Genomic DNA, 20,149 nt, shown 5'->3' with positions numbered 1-20,149 from the left:
AAACAGTTTAGGGACAGTAACAGGAATGATTAAAAATTCCTGCAAAGGTGGTGGTTAATATTAATGTCTTTTCTTTCCACCTAGTTTTGCACTTACATCTATCAAACTAATTGGATGTGCTGCCTCTGCTGACTGACAAACACATGGACATATGCAGCAACTTAAAACAGTCATTTAAAGCCTGTAATGCTCATTAACACAGTCAACAAACAGATATACAGAACTTTTTAATTGAGAAAAATATTAAAATCAAAACCCAGAAGGTCCAAGAGGCTGGGTGCATCCCTTCGTTTTCTGAGTCTTGCAGGGACAGCCGACACCTGCCATTAACTCCTGTAACAGTTTCTTGGAACAGTAGATGCAAAGCAACAAAAGATACTGGCCACTTGAAACATGTTTGTTCTTACTTTAGAGGAGAGGGGAAGTTATAAAGCCCTGCCTCAGTTTGGCACAGACCAATAGTGTTACACTCTCAAGATCTCCAGACAGTTGTTGTAGCAGATAGCTATCCAGTCCGGCTGAGTCGATGCCCACTGTACATTGTTGATTTCCCCTTCTGCTGTGTAGGCCAAGATTGGGTCCTCAATGGCACGAGGCATTTGCTGGATATCCCAGATGAGAGCCTGATGGTCATCCGCTACAAACAGGTAAGAAAGAATTAGACTCAATCATCTCGGAAATAGGTACAGGCATATTTACATGGCTAGTTGGAGGGATATAGTCTCAAAAGCAAGCTAAAATACAGAGTGAGAAGTCCAAATGAAAAAAAAACAAAAACAAAAACCAATAAAGCTGGGCAATTCCCAAATATGGAGGAAACAAAGATCACATAAATGAAACAACTCCACTCCACCATAACCCTGCTCATATATATCTTTAGATCACTACACACCTGTGATACAATCTCAAGGGAAATGGTGGAAGCACCATCAATAGGCACATTTAAGAACCAGCACTTGGAGAAAGCATTGAATATACAATGGCGGGAACAATCTTGTATTGGCCAAGGGGATGGACTAGATGGAATCTAAGAGACCTTTCCTATCTTTAACTTACATGGTTTTAAGCTTTGTGTCCAAGGAGATCTGCCCAATTTTCTCAGAAAATTAATACCTTTTCTGACCACAGACATGGGTGCCCAGCTCCCAATGACTTAAATGGGAGCCCACACACAGCCAAAACCAAAAGTATGGTCTAATGGATGTTAAGAAGCCATATATTGAACCTCTCTACTGTGGGTACAAATATATTACTCCTTCAGCCAAAAAAGGGCCTGCCACAAAATATTCAGCCAGTAGCAATGCTTAATTCATCAAACGAAAAATGCAGAACTTGAGCACTGTAAGCAACTCTAGCTTTATTACAAGGAGAGAAAACAGCCCTTTGAATAAAGCGGTTAGCTGTTAGCTTTACGTGCATTCCCTAGTGAATTACTCCAACATTCATGACTTAAGACAGGCGTTGCCCACTTCACAGTTCAGACATTGGGACGCAGTCCCTCGTTTTCAAGGTGAGACAGCCCAATGCCCAAACTGCTTAAGAGGCAGCAGCTTCTCCGTTTCCCTGGAGAATTTTGGGAAATGGTGGGGGCAATAAAATGAGCACCTATGACATCGGATATATCTAGGACCCGAGCCTTATTTTTTTGCTCCAAGAGCTGGAGAGATTTGAGGTAGTGGAAATGATTGCAGGAGTCCCAGGATAGACATTCATACATTTAGAAAGCTCCTGGGGAACAGGACCAAACAGGGAGGAGCGGAGAAGGAGAACAGATCTCTCCCCATGCTCACCTGCCGTACAGATATGGCAGGAAGAGTGAGGCGCCCAAGCAATGCCATTCACACATGCTCTGTGGTTGTTTAACCTGGCAACAGGTGTGCAGGGAACTCTGACGTCTAGAATCACCACCTTCAGAAGGAAAAGTAAAAATGTTTATTCATTTGTTTCCTGAAGAAAAAAAAAACCAAAGACATTCTGGAAGAATGTTATAGACACAACACTGTCTCTAAAGACACACACGACTGACCAAAAGCGGTTTTACAATATCTGCTTGCCAAGGAATTTTGAAAGCAGCTAGAGAATCACTCTGTACATCTTGTGTAACATGTAACACAGGCAGAGAGAATCATGAAGTTACAATTTCATGGAGAAGTACTGGTGATGCTGAACTAAAGAAAAATCTACAGTGCCTTTTGAAGTCACTGGAGCAAGATGGAACTTAAGAGTATCCTCTTAGAGGCATAAGGACCAGTCTCAAAATCAGCTACAGATTAAAGGAGCCTTTCAAGACCTACAGCTGCATATTACAGATGCAAATAAGTATGCAGACATATGAAATCAAGTCAGCTTTTATAAAAGTGTTAATATTGAAATTCAGCAAGTATGAACTTCAATACATTTGGAAAATGAACAGTGTACAATGCAGTGAACAACTCCATAGAATAACTCATTACAATATTTTTCTCAGAAACTGGGCTTCTTGCAATCCATATCTACAGCCCTCTCCCAGATACCAAATATTAAGCACTTATGTAGTGCTCTTCTCCTTCAAAGTGGTTTACAAGCACTGACTAATCAGTAAGCTCATCTAAAAAGTCCAACTGCTGAAGCTTATAGGGCAAACGGTCAGTGCCTCACCTCCATACCATCCATGGCCATTGTTGCAAGATAGTTGGGATCCTGCTTGTTCCAGCAGAGACGCAGCAATGGATGGTGCTGTGGATCCTCATAGATAATGGTGCTGTGCTCCAGATGACGAAGGTCAAACATCCGCACCGAGCCATCTGCGCCAACTGACGCAAACATGTCTCTCCCGCCACCCGCGCGGCTAAATGCAATGTCATACACCTGCTCAGTGATAGGGGAGATAAGAACATGGCATTATTTTAACATTCATTTTGGCTCCCATTTCTTCACTTTCAAGGAATGTGCCCTATTAATTCTTCCTCCTCCTCCTACCAGTTAGTGTTTGCAAACACAAGAACAGCACACATCCATGTCAAACTAGTGACAGCACTGCTCTCTAGGCAGTTTGAGATGGGAGCATGCTAGGAGTGCTAATCACACAGCTACAGCAGCTGTGCCAGCTTCTTCAGTATCTACATCTGGGCCTTTCCCTCTCCAATAAAAATATCACCATTACATGGCTGGACTGCATGTGCTATATATACTTATTCACGGAGAAACATACAAAAAGTCTTAAGATCCAGTGTGGCACCAGTTTATTACCAGATATGTTCTCTGTCTGGGGAATACACTAAGAGGGCTTTTCCATCTAAATAGTGTGTCATCACTAACTATTTACTCTGTCAGGCATTTGATTTTACTAGGGAATTGCAATGATTATATAGCAAATACCACAGATATCTTGGTGTAGAATATAAAATTGCGCCTACTGGCCAATGATGCAGTTAGAGATGGAAGCGATATAGCCTCTTCCCTAGCTCAGAATATAGTCCCCCTGAGAAATGACAATTTAGATGTACATACATTTTTAAAGACCTCTAAAAAAAATTATCAGTTCTAATTTCTATCCTCCAAGACCTCTGCAGTAGGAGTCTAGATACTAATGCAACTTAACTTTAATAGTGGAGAGAAGAGAAAGCGTTACTACTAAAATCAGCTTTTTTGGGAAGTGTCGCAGAAACAAAGGTCTATTATGGGACAAAGGGTCGTACAGGTTTTGTCTAGAGTCTAGAAAGACCTTCATCCCAAATACATGCCAAGATGACTTTTGCAACATGCATATTTTAAATAAAAAACCAAACATTTTTTACGGTATGACATGTCATTCAGTTTTTGGGAACGCTTGGGGAAGAAAGTTGTGGGGGTGGGGAGAAGAGGTTGGTAGGAACTTTGTTGGGGAACATAGGCTTCAAGTCTAAATAAAACTACTACAGACTCTAGTAATGCTCCCTGAAGTAAAGGGGCAGAAAGTCCCAGGGGATGCAGAAGCCTTTCCTTTCTCCCGCACCCTACCAAAATGCTCATAGAGGCTTCCTCAGAAAGGCATAGGCAGTAAAGAATCCCTGCTCCACTCCCTCATAAATGGAGCCAGGGAGCAAAATTTATTTTTTTTAAACTAGGCAGTTATAAACTTTTTTCTAAGAGTAACAGCCGTGTTAGTCTGTATTCGCAAAAAGAAAAGGAGTACTTGTGGCACCTTAGAGACTAACCAATTTATTTGAGATGTGTATATAATGTCTTCTGTAGTTTCCACAGTATGCATCCGATGAAGTGAGCTGTAGCTCACGAAAGCTCATGCTCAAATAAATTGGTTAGTCTCTAAGGTGCCACAAGTACTCCTTTTCATTGTTCTAAGACTTATTCTATTATACAGGCCTGATCCTACAAACCCTTAATTGAATGAGAAAGTCTGATATGACTGTCCTAAGTATAAAAGGAACAAAGAAGGAAAGTCTAGAGGCTGCTGTCACTACAGGGTGATTTGGGTGCCTTAACTGTATGTTTCCATATTTTGCTATCTTTAGGTTTCTGAAAGACAGAAAGACAGACAGAAAGAAAGAAATTATTAAAAAAGTTTTCCCACCCGTCAATTACTAATTAGCCTCTCAACTTTAAACTGGAGTTAAATTTATAAAATATTGCCAGACAAAACTTAATACAAATTAGAACAAAACAGCAAGCATATGCTGCAGGTCCACCGTCTAAAATGAGTAAAAGCGAGTATGTAGAATTTTCAGACTACAAGCAACTTAATTTTAGACATATGTAATGTAGAATCCAAGTCTTTTTTCTAAATCCTCAGATTTTTCTGGAGAAAATGGGAGTTATGTTCATTCTATAGGCCTTTAACAGGTGTAATGCAGACAACCGTATGAATTAGAAAAAGAAAGAGCAATATCATCACCTCTTTGTCATGTGCAATAAGCTGGGTCTTGACATGGCCCGATACCAGATTTACTCTTCCCAATACCTGCCCAGTCTCCAGACCCCAGATGGTACAGGTTGTGTCAATGCTAGAGGTACCTGAAACAAAGAGTGTCTGTTAATGGTGGTATTAACATAGATCTGCAGAAATGTCATCTTATCACTTATGAGACTAGTCTCAGATGTGCTTTGAGATCTCTGGGTGAAGAGAACTCTGCATGAGCAAAGTATTAGGATTAAAATGTTTGACATGCCTGAATTAAACTATGGATCACAGGCTGGATCTGGCCAACACAATGTGTGTGTGGCCCACATGACTCAGGTTGTGCAGAAATTTTTAAGCCAAGTCTCTAGCCCTCATAGCTGTAGAGAAAGCCTTCCAAAGATGAACCAAGCATAAAGTGATAACATGTCTGCCTGAGTGTCCAGACAGCCTGACTCAGTGGGGTGAACTCCCCTGCCCTATACAAAACTAACTGGAACATCAGCTTTAAAGCCCAACAAGGGTGGTAGTGAGGCCCTTCATGGGTAGGAATTCCTGCAAAAGAGGAAACACAGGAATAAATGTTACACTACAGAAAGGATGTATTGCCCCCTTGATCTCTGTTCAAACTTCACCCTGATGTTAGTGGAGGTCTTGACTATGGATCAAGGGGAGTACATACCATCCTGGATTCATACCCCACCCGACAGATTATAATTAAACAATGCTCCAAATGAGAGTGACGCCTGGTTTAACTCCTGCTGCTGCACAGGTATTTCACTGTAACAAACATGGTGCAATGGTACCTGTGGGGCAATGTTCTGTCCAACACCTTCAGCTACAGTCAAATGGCTGAACTCAGCCGGAAGAGTCTGTGTATAAATTTAACACTAACAAAACGTGTCAATCCGACAGACCTGAAGACTGAAACCCTCTATTCAACATATAGGCCGAGCACAAGCAGGAGCAGGGGAACATCACCAACCCACGTGCACAACCCTGACCTGAAGACACCTCCTCCAAGAGGGGAGAAAGAGTTCAGTCTCCACGGGCTACGCTTTTGTGACATTTACGGCAGCAGGCTTTTTGTGATGTAGAAATCTGGCCTCTGAACACCCATGAGCTGGTAGTAAGTTCTAGTCACTACTCACCTGGGCTAGATTCAAAATGGTCAATTTTATATTGAGTATTTAATGTGTCAGCAGTCTTACCAAGAAGATAAGGATCCACCTCATTCCAATCAAACGACGTTAATGGGGCACAAAAATCAGAATTCTTATTATTGTTCAGCAAGCACTCCAGTCGGGTCTCAGTTTCACCCACCTTCAGGAAGAAATTAAATACACAATAACTGCCTTATTGAATGGCCTGGCTGCAAAATCCAAGATGTGCCCCATAGAGCATAGGCTTTCAGAACTTCAAATCTTAACTGCGTTTGACATTGGTTTCTTCCATAAATATCTTATCTATTGTGAAGAGCTTTCAGACTGTTTGAACTACAACTGAGAAAGCTACATATGCTCTCCCCTAATAAGTTTCTGTTACAACAGCAACTACTGAGCCTTGCCATCACATTTAATAAGCTACTTTCATAATTCTGACACTCCTAGAATTCTCAAGATACCTCACAGCCATTGTATTATTATTCAGAGAGGGTTCTACGTTACTTTGAGAATGTAGGTAAAAGAACAAATTACTGCATTGGCTTTTAATTATGGGTCCTCCCCCTGGACAATATTGGTGAGCATAATGCTAGAGATAAATGTGCCTCAAAAGAAATGGGACTGGGAGAGAAGGGGATCAAAATGCAATGCAGTTAACGGCACATACGTGGCCCTTTTCGAGAGGATATTTACTTACTCTCCACACACGCAGGTAATCACCGCTGGTTGCCAACAGGTCTGGATATACTCCCTTGGTGTCAGGAATCCACATGAGCTTTGTAGTAGGATATGGGTGATCAAAGGTGTTTCTGCAAATGAACTCTGAGCTCTCCTCATCTAAACCAACAAGCTGGACCTGTAAGAAAATGTCTATCCATTAAAAACTAGCTTTTCTGCTTAGCAAAATAACCATGTATATAACAGTATTAAGAAAACATGTACAGAGTGTTGCATTTTAAATGCTATATTAGCAGTTAAGAGTCTATTAATGATATACCAAAACAAACTCCAGTGTTCATCCTGACAAGCTGCAAGATACCTCCCTCTTTCACCTTCTCAAAATTTTAAGGAATACAATCTGCGGTAGGACATGAAAGATCTACTGCTAAATACTACAAAAAGAAAAGGAGGACTTGTGGCACCTTAGAGACTAACAAATTTATTGGTCTCTAAGGTGCCACAAGTCCTCCTTTTCTTTTTGCGGATACAGACTAACACGGCTGCTACTCTGAAACCTGCTAAATACTAGTCATTGATCTACACCACCACTATATTTTGCACTTCTCTAGTACTTGCCAACCAAGTATTTCAAAAATGCTTTTAGAGGAGTTAAAACCAAACCACTCAGCTCCTTCCGAGGTACAAAAGTATTAACTAATTTCATTTTATAGAAGGAGAAATTGGGGCACAGATGTGAAGAGAGTTACAAAGTCATAACCAGAACACAGATCTGTCCTCCAAATGATGGAAGCTATTTCTTCTCTTCCACCTATGCTGCTTTCAGATATACATTTTTTAGTCTGTTAACTTTAAAATAAAAAAAGGAAACATGCCCAGTTTTCCCACATATAAGACTGCTTCATGGTTTCAGTAGATGCGTATGCATTACAGAAGCCTCTTTTCTAAGCATATGGTTTTAGCAAGGTAAGTGAATGAAAGTGGCATGCTAGGGTGCCATATTTCTTCTCTTTAAATGACTTTAAATCAGTTTCCAATTCAAAAGATCCACCCCAGGTCTCCAACAGCAAAGTGCTTAAAAATCATAGCAGACAGTGCAACACAAGTGACAAAGTAAGAGTGACAGTTTTACAAATGGGTTAAGACCTGGAAGAAGTAGTCAAACTCTGATTTTTCTGCTCCTTTATATCAAAGATTTGTAGCATGGTGGCATATGAAATTTAGTATTAACAAGCACAAAATAAGGCACAAAGTGTGGAATAATTTGAACTTCTCAAACACTTCACTGCATTCTAAATTAGACTCTGTCTACACTGCACACCTTGCAGCCGCACTGTTGTAAGGTGCACAGTGTAGCCGTTCTATCGCCGGGAAAGCTCTCTCCTGGCAACAAAATAAAACCACCTCCAACAAGGGGCAGTAGCTTCGTCGCCAGGAGGTGGCTCCCGCTGACAAAGCCCTGTCCACACCAGCTCTTTTTGTTGTTCAAACTTATGTCCTTCAGGGGGGTGTTTTTTCACACCCCGAGCCACAAAAGCTTTAACAATGGAAGTCCCAGGGTAGACAAAGACTTAGATATAACACGGGGGAAAATCCTGGGTATTTTTGTGGCCTGCTCAATTAAAGTCTCTGCTCGGGCCTCATCCTCCATGGGCCAGAGGGGAATGCCACAGCTAATCAGGGCCCTGCTGGCTTAGATGAAAGGAGCTGCCTGGCCTTAGCCGTTCAGCTCCTGGCTGGGACCAGAGGGGGCAAGAAAGGGTGCTGCTCTCTGGAAAAAGGAGCTTGAGGGTATATCCAGAGTTTGTTTTCTGGCTGCACTTTGCACAGCTCATTTTGCAGGGAGAATCTAAGAACCTTAACCCTGAGATTAGGGTGAACCTAAAGGGGCCAGGTAGCAAGAGGCCCAAGGAAGAGACAGCAATGAATTGAAAAAAGCCATATATTGCTGTTTATAGGGTCTATCAGCTGGAACCTGGAGTAGTGAGTGGGCCAGAGTTCCCCTACCGGCCACAGGTAAAGTATAAACCCCAAGAAGTGATGGAGCTTATTTGGGAGCCTGAACAAAGGGCCGAATTAAAGGCCGCAGAGCCAGGACTGAAGACCCTACTGAGGGCAAATAGACTGTTTATTGGACTCTAATACCCCAGAAGGGGTTTGTGACGGGGTGTTAGCCCTATAACTAGCCCATAACCCTAGGGAGGTTGTGCAACAGGCAGCCAAGTGGAGAAGGGCTGCGAGGAGCAGCCAATCAAGGCCAGGCAGGCCCAAATAAGAAGGGCCACAGGGCAGAGCAGGTCAGTCACTCCCTGGAGCTGGGAGGACTGGCTGCCTTGCAGGCAGAGGGCAGCTAGCACCTTGGACAGAGCAGTGCTGGGCAGGATTAGGGGAGCAAGAGTGAGCTCCCAGCTGACTGCTGGCATGCTGAGACCCCGAGACAAGGGCAGAGGTGCTGGGGCTGCGGGAAAGTGGCCCAGAGAAGTAGACTGTGGGGTTGGAGGGGATGCAGCATGCAGCTGCCATCTACAGAGTCCCTGGGCTGAGAACTGGAGTAGTGGGTGGGCCTGGGTCCCCTTCTTACCCCAATTGCCACTGAGGAAGTGGCTAGACAGTGGACTGCTGTTCCCTGGAAGGGGAGAGAACTGAGTGAGACACAGACAGAGGGCTGTGTCCTGAAGAGGACCACCACAGTCGTTGTGGTGACATGGGTCCAGGAGCAGAGGTGACAGTGGGTGAGACACCACCAGAAGAGGGGGCACTGGCTAGCAGAGCTGATCCCCTGGACATCCAGCAGGAGGCACCGCAGTGATGAGTTGCACCCTGTTGCAGGGTTTATTTGGACTTTGTGGCTTGGCTGGAGTGTCAAGCCACAGAAGGCCCATGAAGGTCAGTCAGCAATCTGCTGGAGGCATCGGGGTGAGAGGACTGTAACACCATGCTCAGCCACAAATAGGCACTCAAACAGGAGCGTCCCCCTTCAGTTCCTCTCAGTTCTTTCCCACTTCCTTCCAGCTCTCAGGCAGCGAGAAGGCTTACTACAATAACTTTTCTCCGGAGGGCATTCTGTGCCAAAAAAGTAAAAATTCTGCAAATTTTATTTGTCAAATAAATGTGGAGGCTCCAGCATAGCATTGGGGAGCAGAGGCCACTGGCTGCACAGAGGTGGGAGATCACTCTACAGTTTCCCCCGGGACATGGACTCAGTGACGAGGCTGCATCCAACTCTGATACAGCACAAGGCCAGGCCTGCCCCTCCGTGTCAGGTGCACCAGGTGTGGGCAGGCAGGCTCAGCCCAGCAGGATCCAAGCGTGGAGAGGCTTAGTGAGGGGGATCCGGGTGTGGGTTGAGAGGGTTCTGTGTGGGACCATCTGGGTGCGGGCTGCTCAGCAGGATCCGGGTGCCGAGGAGATCTGGATGTAAAGGGGCTTGTTAGGGGGTTCTGGATGCAACAGTAATTGGACGTTGCAGGGGGTTCCAGGTGAAGATGGTTAGGGCTCAGCAGAGGGTGGGGGTCCTGGGGGTGAGGAGGGAGGCATAGAGCTCGGCAGTGGTGTCTGCGTGTGTGTGTGTGTGGGGGGGTGGTAGGATGCTGGAGGAGTAGGACTCAGTGGGGTGGTGATCCAGGTGCAGCTGGTTGGAGCACAGCAGGGTGGGGATCTGGGTGTGGATGACTCATTGGGGTGGTCTGGGGGAGTGGGGCTTGTCAGGGGTTCTGTGTGTGGGGTGGGGGGTGAGGCTCTGCAGGAGGGTCTGGATGGATAGTGGATTGGGGAACAGCTCCCTATACAGTGATCCCTCCCCTTGCAGCTGAGTGATGGGTGCAGGAAGTGGGGGGCAAGGGACAGTTTGCAGAGCTTCCTGCAGCTGGGGGAGAAATATGCGGGTGGGTCTGACCTACCCCTGGATGCCATGCAGGGGAAGAGGAAGTCCTGTCCTCCCCAGCCCAGCCAGGACTAGTGCTGAGCCCAGTACAGCGTAGGAGCCACCAGCCAGGTCTTCCCCAGTCCCGCCCCCTGCCCTTCAGTTATTTACCTTTCTGCGGCTGTCCTGGGCACCCAAAACATACTGCTGGGGAAGGCTGCATGACTGCTCTTGTGGCTTCCCTTTGCTTCCCTGTCAGTCATTTTCCTTCGGGGAAGCAAAGAAATCTATGTGGGACATAAATTCTGCACATGCGCAGTGGTGCAGAATTCCCCTAGGAGTAATAGTTGTATATTTGCCATGGCAGCCTATGCTCTCAAACACAGTTACTGAACACAAAAACTTTCTTAATGCAACATTAAGCTTGCACTGCTAAAAATGAAGTAATCACGAAATAAGAGCTAAGATTCTTACAGCACAGCTAGCTTGGCCACACTGCACCTATTCGCTATAACACCACTGACTTAGAACGTATTCAGAGTCTACGGATGGCATACCAGAGATCACTTATTCACTGACGCTTCAAAAACTCCCGCACCCCAATCTGGGTCTATGCTGGTTATGTGCTATGTATGCATCTTGTGAACCTTGTAACTGATACTTGTAACTTCTCATAACTTAAGTCTGACCCCAGATGTAAAATACCTTCCTCCTTAATTTGTATAAATTTGATTTTAAACATTAGCTTTAATAAAAATTGTATGTGAAATATATTAAAGTTTCACATGCTATGGACAAGTTCCTGTTCAAATCTAAAATTAGCTTCAGAAATGAAACTGACTTAACATGTAAAGAAGAAGAAAATTTTATTTTTCTCCATCCCAGGAGTAAGCGTCCCCCCTCTAAGCTGGTTTAAGACCTTCAAGTGCTTGAACTACTTAGATCAGTGAGCACTTTAGATGCAATGCATGGATATACAGTGCAAAGTTTTTTATTGCATATAAGCAAAAAGCCAACTTCTATTTGTAACTTAATATCCACTTTTTTCAAACTTGATTATAGACAGTTCTCAATCAATACTATTTACCTGCCAAAGGTAACTATTCAGCTATTTGAGTTGTGAGAGAAAGTGTCATTACTTTTGTTTTACCATTGTTTAATTGAGCAACTGTAGGGATTTTGCCCAAGCTCCCACATCTTAACCCTCCCAACCCCCAGATGTCACACACTGAAAAACTTCTGCCTCAAAATATGAATTTTCCAAAGAAAGTTATGAGTAAAGGAAGGTAAGATGGCAAGACAACTTGTCCCTAACTGAATGAATCATTGCCAAATTAATTCAAAGGGATTTACACAGACATATGACAAAGTTATTTCTGTCTTAGAACTAATCTGAAACAGACAAACATTGTTACAATAAGAAAAGGAGTACTCGTGGCACCTTAGAGACTAACCAATTTATTTGAGCATGAGCTTTCGTGAGCTACAGCTCACTTCATCAGATGCATACCGTGGAAACTGCAGCAGACTTTATATATACACACAGAGAATATGAAACAATACCTCCTCCCACCCCACTGTCCTGCTGGTAATAGCTTATCTAAAGTAATCTTCAGGTTAGGCCATTTCCAGCACAAATCCAGGTTTTCTCACCCTCCACCCCCCCACACAAATTCACTCTCCTGCTGGTGATAGCCCATCCAAAGTGACAACTCTTTACACAATGTGCATGATAATGAAGTTAGGCCATTTCCTGCACAAATCCAGGTTCTCTCACTCCCTCACCCCCCTCCAAAAACCCACCCCCATACACACACAAACTCACTCTCCTGCTGGTAATAGCTCATCCAAACTGACCACTCTCCAAGTTTAAATCCAAGTTAAACCAGAACATCTGGGGGGGGGAGTAGGAAAAAACAAGAGGAAATAGGCTACCTTGCATAATGACTTAGCCACTCCCAGTCTCTATTTAAGCCTAAATTAATAGTATCCAATTTGCAAATGAATTCCAATTCAGCAGTTTCTCGCTGGAGTCTGGATTTGAAGTTTTTTTGTTTTAAGATAGCGACCTTCATGTCTGTGATTGCGTGACCAGAGAGATTGAAGTGTTCTCCGACTGGTTTATGAATGTTATAATTCTTGACATCTGATTTGTGTCCATTTATTCTTTTACGTAGAGACTGTCCAGTTTGACCAATGTACATGGCAGTCTCTAAGGTGCCACAAGTACTCCTTTTCTTTTTGCGAATACAGACTAACACGGCTGTTACTCTGAAACCTGTCATTGTTACAATAAAAAGAGCATCTTGCTACTCCAGAAGGCAGACTCCTATCGGAGTATTCAGACCCTCCCTCTTCTGAATGCTTCCAGGTCTCTCACCTGATTAGTTACCAAGATCTTGTTTGCCAGACACACACAATGGTCTTAACAGAATAGAAAGATACTTTTTTAATCTTTTAAAGTATAAACACAGTAGAACCTCAGAGTTATGAAGACCTTGGGAATGGAGGTTGTATGTAACTCTGAAATGTTCGTAACTCTGAACAAAACATTATGGTTCTTTCAAAAGTTTACAACAGAACATTGACTTAATACAGGTTTGAAACTTTACTATGAAGAAAAATGCTGCTTTACTTTTTTTAATAGTTTACATTTAACAGAGAACTGTACTTGCTTTTTTGGGGGGTCTGCTGCCTGATTGTGTACTTCTGGTTCCAAATGACATGTGGGGTGAACTGGTAAGTTCGTAACTGTGGTGATCATAACTCTGAGGTTCTACTGTACATGCTGCAGGGAGAGTATGAATTGATGCGGACAATCTGGCTTAGGTTACTGACCAGTATTTCAGTTTTAGCCTTTGGTTTAGATTTCAAAGAAGATTGTGATAAGACAACTCGGCAGATCTATTGCTTCAAATCAGCATTTCCTAGACTTGAAAACTGAGCTTCCCCTTCAAGAAAATGCGAACAATCCATCCCTCTTCAACCCTGCCAAGTGCTGTTAAAGGCTTAGCCCCAGATGACTGGAGACAGATTGTGCCATTTTCACAGCAGTGCTTCCTTTCTTATAAGCAGTGCTGCCTAGTGGCTAGAGCACTAGACTAACTCAGGAGACTGGGGTTCTATTCCTGGCTCAGCCACTGGGCTTGCCCAAGGTCACCCAGCAAGCATTTCACTATGCCTCAGTTTCCCCATCTGTAAAATGGGGATGATATTAACTGCTTTGAGATCTGATGAAAAGTGTTCTAAAATGTAGGTATTATATGCTTTGAGTAATAAGAGTTTACAGTGGGGACATTTGCATCTGAGTCTGTACCCACTGAAACAAATGGGGCAATTCACAACTTGATTATTGTATCAAACCCCCTGCAAACTCAGATGGCTAGGACTACAGTTAACCTTGAAAGTGTGACTGAAATGTCTCTTTACAACTTTGACAGCTAAAAATCTTGTTTTTAAAAAAAGTGAAAGCTGAGACTGTGGAGAAAAATTAAGAGTCCTATCTGCCCCCCGGTTAATCATTCATGCCTCTCATTTGTAAACAGTGCCTTAAACGAATCCAGAAATATATTGGGTCAAGAATGTGGCAGTCTACCAGAGTGGAGGAACACCACTAAGTAACCAAGTGACAGCTCACACCACTGCTTCCTACTGGTTTCCCGTCTGAACCTGAATTGTTCACCTACAAAGCCCTAAATGATTTGGGACATTGCAATAAGCTAAGCTCCCTGGGTCCAAAATAGCTCATGTCTGTTGGCCTTCACAGCCTGCTACAAGAAGTGCACCTATTCCTGTGAACTGCTACCGATGGTGGGGCTTGAACCGCCTCAGGTAGGGACTTTATGAATTAGGTTTTATAGGGGGTTATATTATGCTGTCTGTCAAGGTTGGGGGGAAAACTGCAGTTGTATTATTGGTTTTGTATCTTGCATCAGGAATGCCCTTTTGGAAGAAATCCAAACCAATACAAATCAGATAAGAATCTGTCCTGCTTTCATCCACTGCACTACCCTCACAGTAGGCAGTTCTGCTGTAATGAATGTGAGGAGCATTGAATCTTTTTAAAAGCACGACTTATTTTTCTTGGAAATAAGGAAGAGACAGGAATACCGGCGTGATTTTAGGAAATCTACTTTCCTAAAAATAGTAACAAAATGGATGATATTCATTACAATGTTGATTTGTAATCATTAGAAACACAGGGGAAGCAGAGACGTCAATGTTCTCCAAAACAAGGGGAATAAAATTGAGAAAAATATTGTTTTGAAGCTTCTAAGAAGCTTTAAAGTTTATGTATATGAAATGTCACATTAGTTTTAATTTTTTCTTTAAATGCTGCTGACTGTACCTTTTTTTTTTTTTTTTAAAAGTTATTAGGCTCCCTTATGTGATTGACATGTAAGTTTGCCAGCTGAGATAAGGCACATGTAGGATGACAGTTTTCATACCTGCCCTATAAAGCTATCCTCCTCCTGTCCCTGAAACTAATCAGTTATCAAACCAAGAGCTGTCATGTACTTTACAGCTTTACTTTACTTTATTAGAAAGCTCCATTTAACACACTTAAATAAGTTCTCTCATAATACCCATAAATAGATATGGACTAGATCTGAAAGAGCCACTTTTCAACTAGCATGGCCCCAATATAGTTAGCTAGCATCTGCATCACTGGAGGACAAACTTCCCTCCATTTTCCTAAATGTTTCCTTGCCACATTCAGCAAACTGGATTATATCATCATCATCACAAGAGTCTCAGTGGGGTAGCAACCACCACATCCCAGTGCTGGTAGGTTTTGTTTGCAATCAAGAGTGCAGAGGTGCGTATCTTTGCTGTGCATGGTCTCCAAGTACAGCAGACACTACCAACACTATAATCAATAGAACCACCAATACGCTTAGCAATAGCTACAATTTTATTTAATGAAATCTGCAATCTCCCTGCCTCCATTAGGTATTTTTTTACATGGGTGACTATCGATATTCGTTAGCACCATGCAACTGAAAACCTATACGTGATGTAAACAAGTCTGGCAGTGTTTGATCAAGATCCCTTTTGAGGAACAGCCAAATGTGAAATCTGAAGGTCTTGTTTCAATTTTTACAAGACTAAAGAAAATATATATTTTATTTCTACAGCAATATCGGGCAAACAAATTTGCACCCCACTCATCATGCCTATTTTCAGTTCTACAGGTAAGTCTCGCACTCTCCAGTACTCAGAGGGAATGGAAAACAATGGGACAGATCCGGGGCCATAATAGCCCACTTGGGAATATCCCCAGGACAAAGGTAAGGCTACCAAATGTTAGAGCTGCTTTAGAAGTGGCCCAGACGGCAAAAGCCTGGGCCGCACTGGGGGTGGGGTGGGGTGTGTTCAACGAAGATACACAATTTCAGCTACGCTGTTCGCGTAGCTGAAGTTGAAGTATCTTAGTTCAACTTACCTGGCCGTCCTCACGGCGGTGAGTTGACCGTGGCGGCTCCCCTGTCAACTCTGCTTACTCCTCTTGCCAGTGGAGTACAGGCATCGATTCAGGGATCGATTTATCACGTCTCGACGAGACACGATAAATCAATCTCTGATAGATCACTATCTGGTGGGTAGTGAATATGTACCCAAAGACAACTTCGTATCCCCCAACCCCCTTCACATAAGCTGCACCTTCTGTTACCTGTCAAGAGTCACAGCACAGAACCTTGCCCATGGTCTTTGAACTCATCCTACCGCTTCTAGTCCAATCCCTGTTTCAGTTTCTTATTTTAGGTCCTTTGCATATGTAGTGCTAGAACATCACATTTACAATAGATTGTTACCTTACATCATGCATACAGCTAGAGGGTGCAGCTGCCTTTTTTAATCAAATGCTTTGGATTTAATTAGGAGACCATTGTTCTTTTAGCCGATCTCAGATTTTGGTCAGTTTGATGGTATTGAGAGGGTTGTGTCCGATCACTGACGGAGTATCAGAAGATAAGCATATTGAGACAGTTCTGGTAAAGCAGAAGCCATTGAAAACTCACCCTTTGCCAACCACAAATACAAAATTACCTTAGAATCATACTAAAGTACTGGGTTAACACTGGTATCTCAGATACCTCACCATGGAAAATTGTTGGCAAATGCTGACAATGGCTGTCGTATTTTTCAGGGAGTGTTTTCCCCTTTGTCATATAAAGCTTTAACTTTCAGATGTTTCTGAATTAGCCACCATAAGGGGCTTCCAAAGAGTGTTAGTGTTTCCCTTCACCCCCCCACCCAAAGAACTCAAACCAGATAACTGGATTTAAATAGTCTTTCAAAAAAAAAAAAAAAAATCTTTGGGCTGAAACCAAGCTGGAAAGTTTCAGGCCAAGAGAATTTTTGGAGGAAATTGCAATTGTCATTACATTCATTCATTCTCTGCCACTATGACAAACAGCAAGCCTCTCTCGACCCAAAAATGAGCATTAACCCAACACAACTTAGTTTGTTTTCCCTACTACCACCCCACAAGAGATGCAAGTTTCTCTTATCACCTGCTATTACAACACCTATTACTGTAACTGAAACACACTTTTCAGTCCATTCAACAGCACTCCGTATAGTCAGTTTTCTCCCATTTGTATGGGTCTTTCACAGAGAAATGGGAGATTTAAATGGGAAAATACAATTGTAAAATGACAAAAGTTGGCATGGGAATGCACGGGAGAGCATAGTGCCATAAGATATTTTTAACAAATGAATGATTTTCAAGTTGACAGTCCCAGTGCCATTTGAGCTCCCATGGCCCCCACATAACTCACCAACTGTGAGTGAGACACACATACAGCCTGCTGGTTAAAACGACTATACATCACAATGGGATAGCACTTTAGATGACCAGAGCACTACGGAGGCAAGAATTTAGCCACGGCAGACAATGCCAGCCCAGCCCCAAAATTGCCCACACCTTGTTACATTTCTCCACAAAGTTGTAAGCCATCCCACTCCCTCCACCAACTCTGTTGTAGTCTTCCCTGCTTGGAGGCTTCCCATTATACAGCTCCACAAAAGGACTATGCACCCTGACCCCCCAGGCTGGCTTATCTAAGAGGGATATTCATAAAAAACAGCGGAAGTTATAGCACTTATAAGCTTGTTGCCTAGTAATAAAACACAGTGCCGGTAAGAGTGATTACATGGGCTGCTCCTGGAAGTGAGGTCTCTTATTTAAATCTGGAGAGGGCATACAGCAGCTATAGCACACCTTATGAGGAAGAGAGAGAGGAGATTCCTCTCCTAAAGGTCCACCAGAGAAGAGTCGGAGAAAGAGATTGCAGGGGGGAAACCTTCATGCGTCCTGCAAAACCCTTCCCACAGCAATGAAACCTTCAGAAGCAAGGCCCCACCAGGCATTTTTAACATGAAGCCATCAGTGTTTCATACCACTGAAAGCTGACCCCAGCCCAAACATCCCAGTGCTGGGGAAAGAGGAGGGGTTTCCACCTACTACCCTAGGAAATGCCTCACAAAAAACTCCGTGACCAGAGTGTGACGGCCGCCCTTAACCCTGCCCCCGGGGCCTCCCCGCCATCCCCTTGCCCTGCCCCCGGGGCCTCCCCGCCATCCCCTTGCCCTGCCCTTAACCCTGCCCCCGGGGCCTCCCCGCCATCCCCTTACCTTACCCTTAACTCTGCCCCCGGGGCCTCCCCGCCATCCCCTTGCCCTGCCCTACCCTTAACTCTGCCCCCGGGGCCTCCCCGCCATCCCCTTGCCCTGCCCTACCCTTAACTCTGCCCCCGGGGCCTCCCCGCCATCCCCTTGCCCTGCCCTACCCTTAACTCTGCCCCCCGGGCCTCCCCGCCATCCCCTTGCCCTGCCCTGCCCTTAACTCTGCCCCCCGGGCCTCCCCACCATCCCCTTGCCCTGCCCTACCCTACCCTTAACTCTGCCTCTAGGGCCTCCCCACCATCCCCTTGCCCTACCCTACCCTTAACTCTGCCCTCGGGGCCCCCCCGCCACCCCCGCCCTACCCTTAACTCTGCCCCCGGGGCCCCGCGATCCCCCCACCCTTCTGCGTCCCGTCCCCGGCGGCGAGCCCGCCCCCCACGCACCTTGTTGTTGTACTCCTCCACGAAGCTCCCGAGCGCCAGGCGGAAGCGCTTGTCGGGCCGGACGCTCCAGTTCATGGCGTACACGGTCCAGGGCGCCTCGTACTTGTAGATCTCCTTCCGCTTCCCGTGCAGCGACATGGCGGGGCCGGGGGGCGCGCGCCGGGGCCGCAGGGGGCAAGGGCCCAGCCGAGGCGGCGCGCGGGCGGGGGGGGGGTGTCTCGGTCCGAGCGAGGCCTACGGAAACCGGGGGCTGCGGGCACAGACGGGCCGGGCGGGGGAAGCGGGTGGAGGGCGCAGCCGGCTCCCGGCCCCGAGTCCCGGCTCCCAAACCCGGAGACGCTGCGCGCCGCGGCGGAGGCCGTTTGGGATTCGGCCCCTCACACAACAGGAGCGGAAACCACGCGGGCCGCCCCGCCCGCTGCGCGTCCGTTGGCTGAGTCGACCGCCACTCAGGGCGTCCCGGACCGCCGTTGGGTGGGAAACCTGCCAGTCAGAAGCGTTCCGGTCTCTTATTGGTCACTGTACCGCTCATTCTAAGCAGTCGCGCCCCGCATTAGTAGAGTCACCTGCCACTCCGTTCGATCCCGCCCCAGAAGGATGGGATGCTCTTTCTCAACATCTCATTGGCTGCGATGGGTCGCAGTGGCTTCGCCCCTTCATGAGGCGGGCCATCTATCTTTCTCTCATCCTAGTGGCTGGAAAAAGTGTCAGTCAGGAGTGAGCTGTTGGGTGGCAGGTGGGACTTGGAGCCCAAGAGGGGTTCGCGGAGCAATTTGAGCCTTAGATTTAGACGTATCCTTCACGGAGAGGGGTTCGAATCCCAGCTCCGACAACTAGCTGTGTTGTAAAAACCCTGGGTCAGATCAGGCGCCTTTAAGGAGATCAGCTCCCATTTAAGCAGTAATATAAGGGCCAGATTTTTAGCTGTGCCAAGCAGTCCATATGCTGAGCAGTTTTAAAAACCATGCCCCAGGTCAACCCTTGTAGGTTAATTCAAAGGGCAGGTGAGGCAGAATGTCACTGCTGGGCTGTGCCAGGAAAGAGTCCGTGCTGCTTCGAGTCAAGGAGTGTATCCCATACACGGATGGAAACACATAAAAGCCTTGTCTTACGCTAGGAACATTTTTCGAAAGCTTTGCAGTACTGCTGACAGTTCTCCTGCAGACAAGGCATTGGAGGAGGAGCAGAGAAAAGTCTAATTTGTATGGGCTCAGATTCTCAAAAGATTGCAGCACCTGTTTAGGCAGGTACCCAGGGCTGGCCTTACCATGAGGTGAACTGAGGAGGCCGCCTCAGGTGCCTGACTTGGGGGGCACCACTAGGACCCAGAGTGTAGAGAATTGTGTCTGCTGCTGGTGCATCTGGATTCTCTCTGCTCGAGATGCATAGAGAGGGGGGAGTGCTGGGCTGGAGGAAGGAGGGCACAAGAGACAGAACAGGCAGGCAGGAGAAAAGATGAGAGGGAATAACAGAAAGCAGCAGGAACTGCAGGGAGAGA

The 20,149-nt window shown here is 45.3% G+C and overlaps 1 protein-coding gene across 1 annotated transcript; it reads right to left on the bottom strand.

Moving 5' to 3' along the window:
- Positions 1-214: 214 nt before the first annotated feature.
- Positions 215-19,018, bottom strand: DCAF7 (DDB1 and CUL4 associated factor 7). Its single transcript, XM_077806352.1, has 7 exons — positions 18,652-19,018; positions 6,734-6,892; positions 6,085-6,196; positions 4,871-4,989; positions 2,638-2,847; positions 1,791-1,908; positions 215-637 (listed from the first exon to the last, which is right to left on the bottom strand). The coding sequence occupies exons 1-7, from the start codon at positions 18,787-18,789 to the stop codon at positions 465-467; spliced, it is 1,029 nt and encodes a 342-aa protein (XP_077662478.1). The 5' UTR covers positions 18,790-19,018; the 3' UTR covers positions 215-464.
- Positions 19,019-20,149: the final 1,131 nt, after the last annotated feature.

This window comes from Eretmochelys imbricata, chromosome 27 (assembly GCF_965152235.1).
Source record: "Eretmochelys imbricata isolate rEreImb1 chromosome 27, rEreImb1.hap1, whole genome shotgun sequence".
Classification (NCBI taxonomy): Eukaryota; Metazoa; Chordata; order Testudines; family Cheloniidae; genus Eretmochelys; species Eretmochelys imbricata.
Note: the sequence above shows the minus strand (reverse complement) of the source record. Positions and strands in the feature narration are given on the sequence as shown.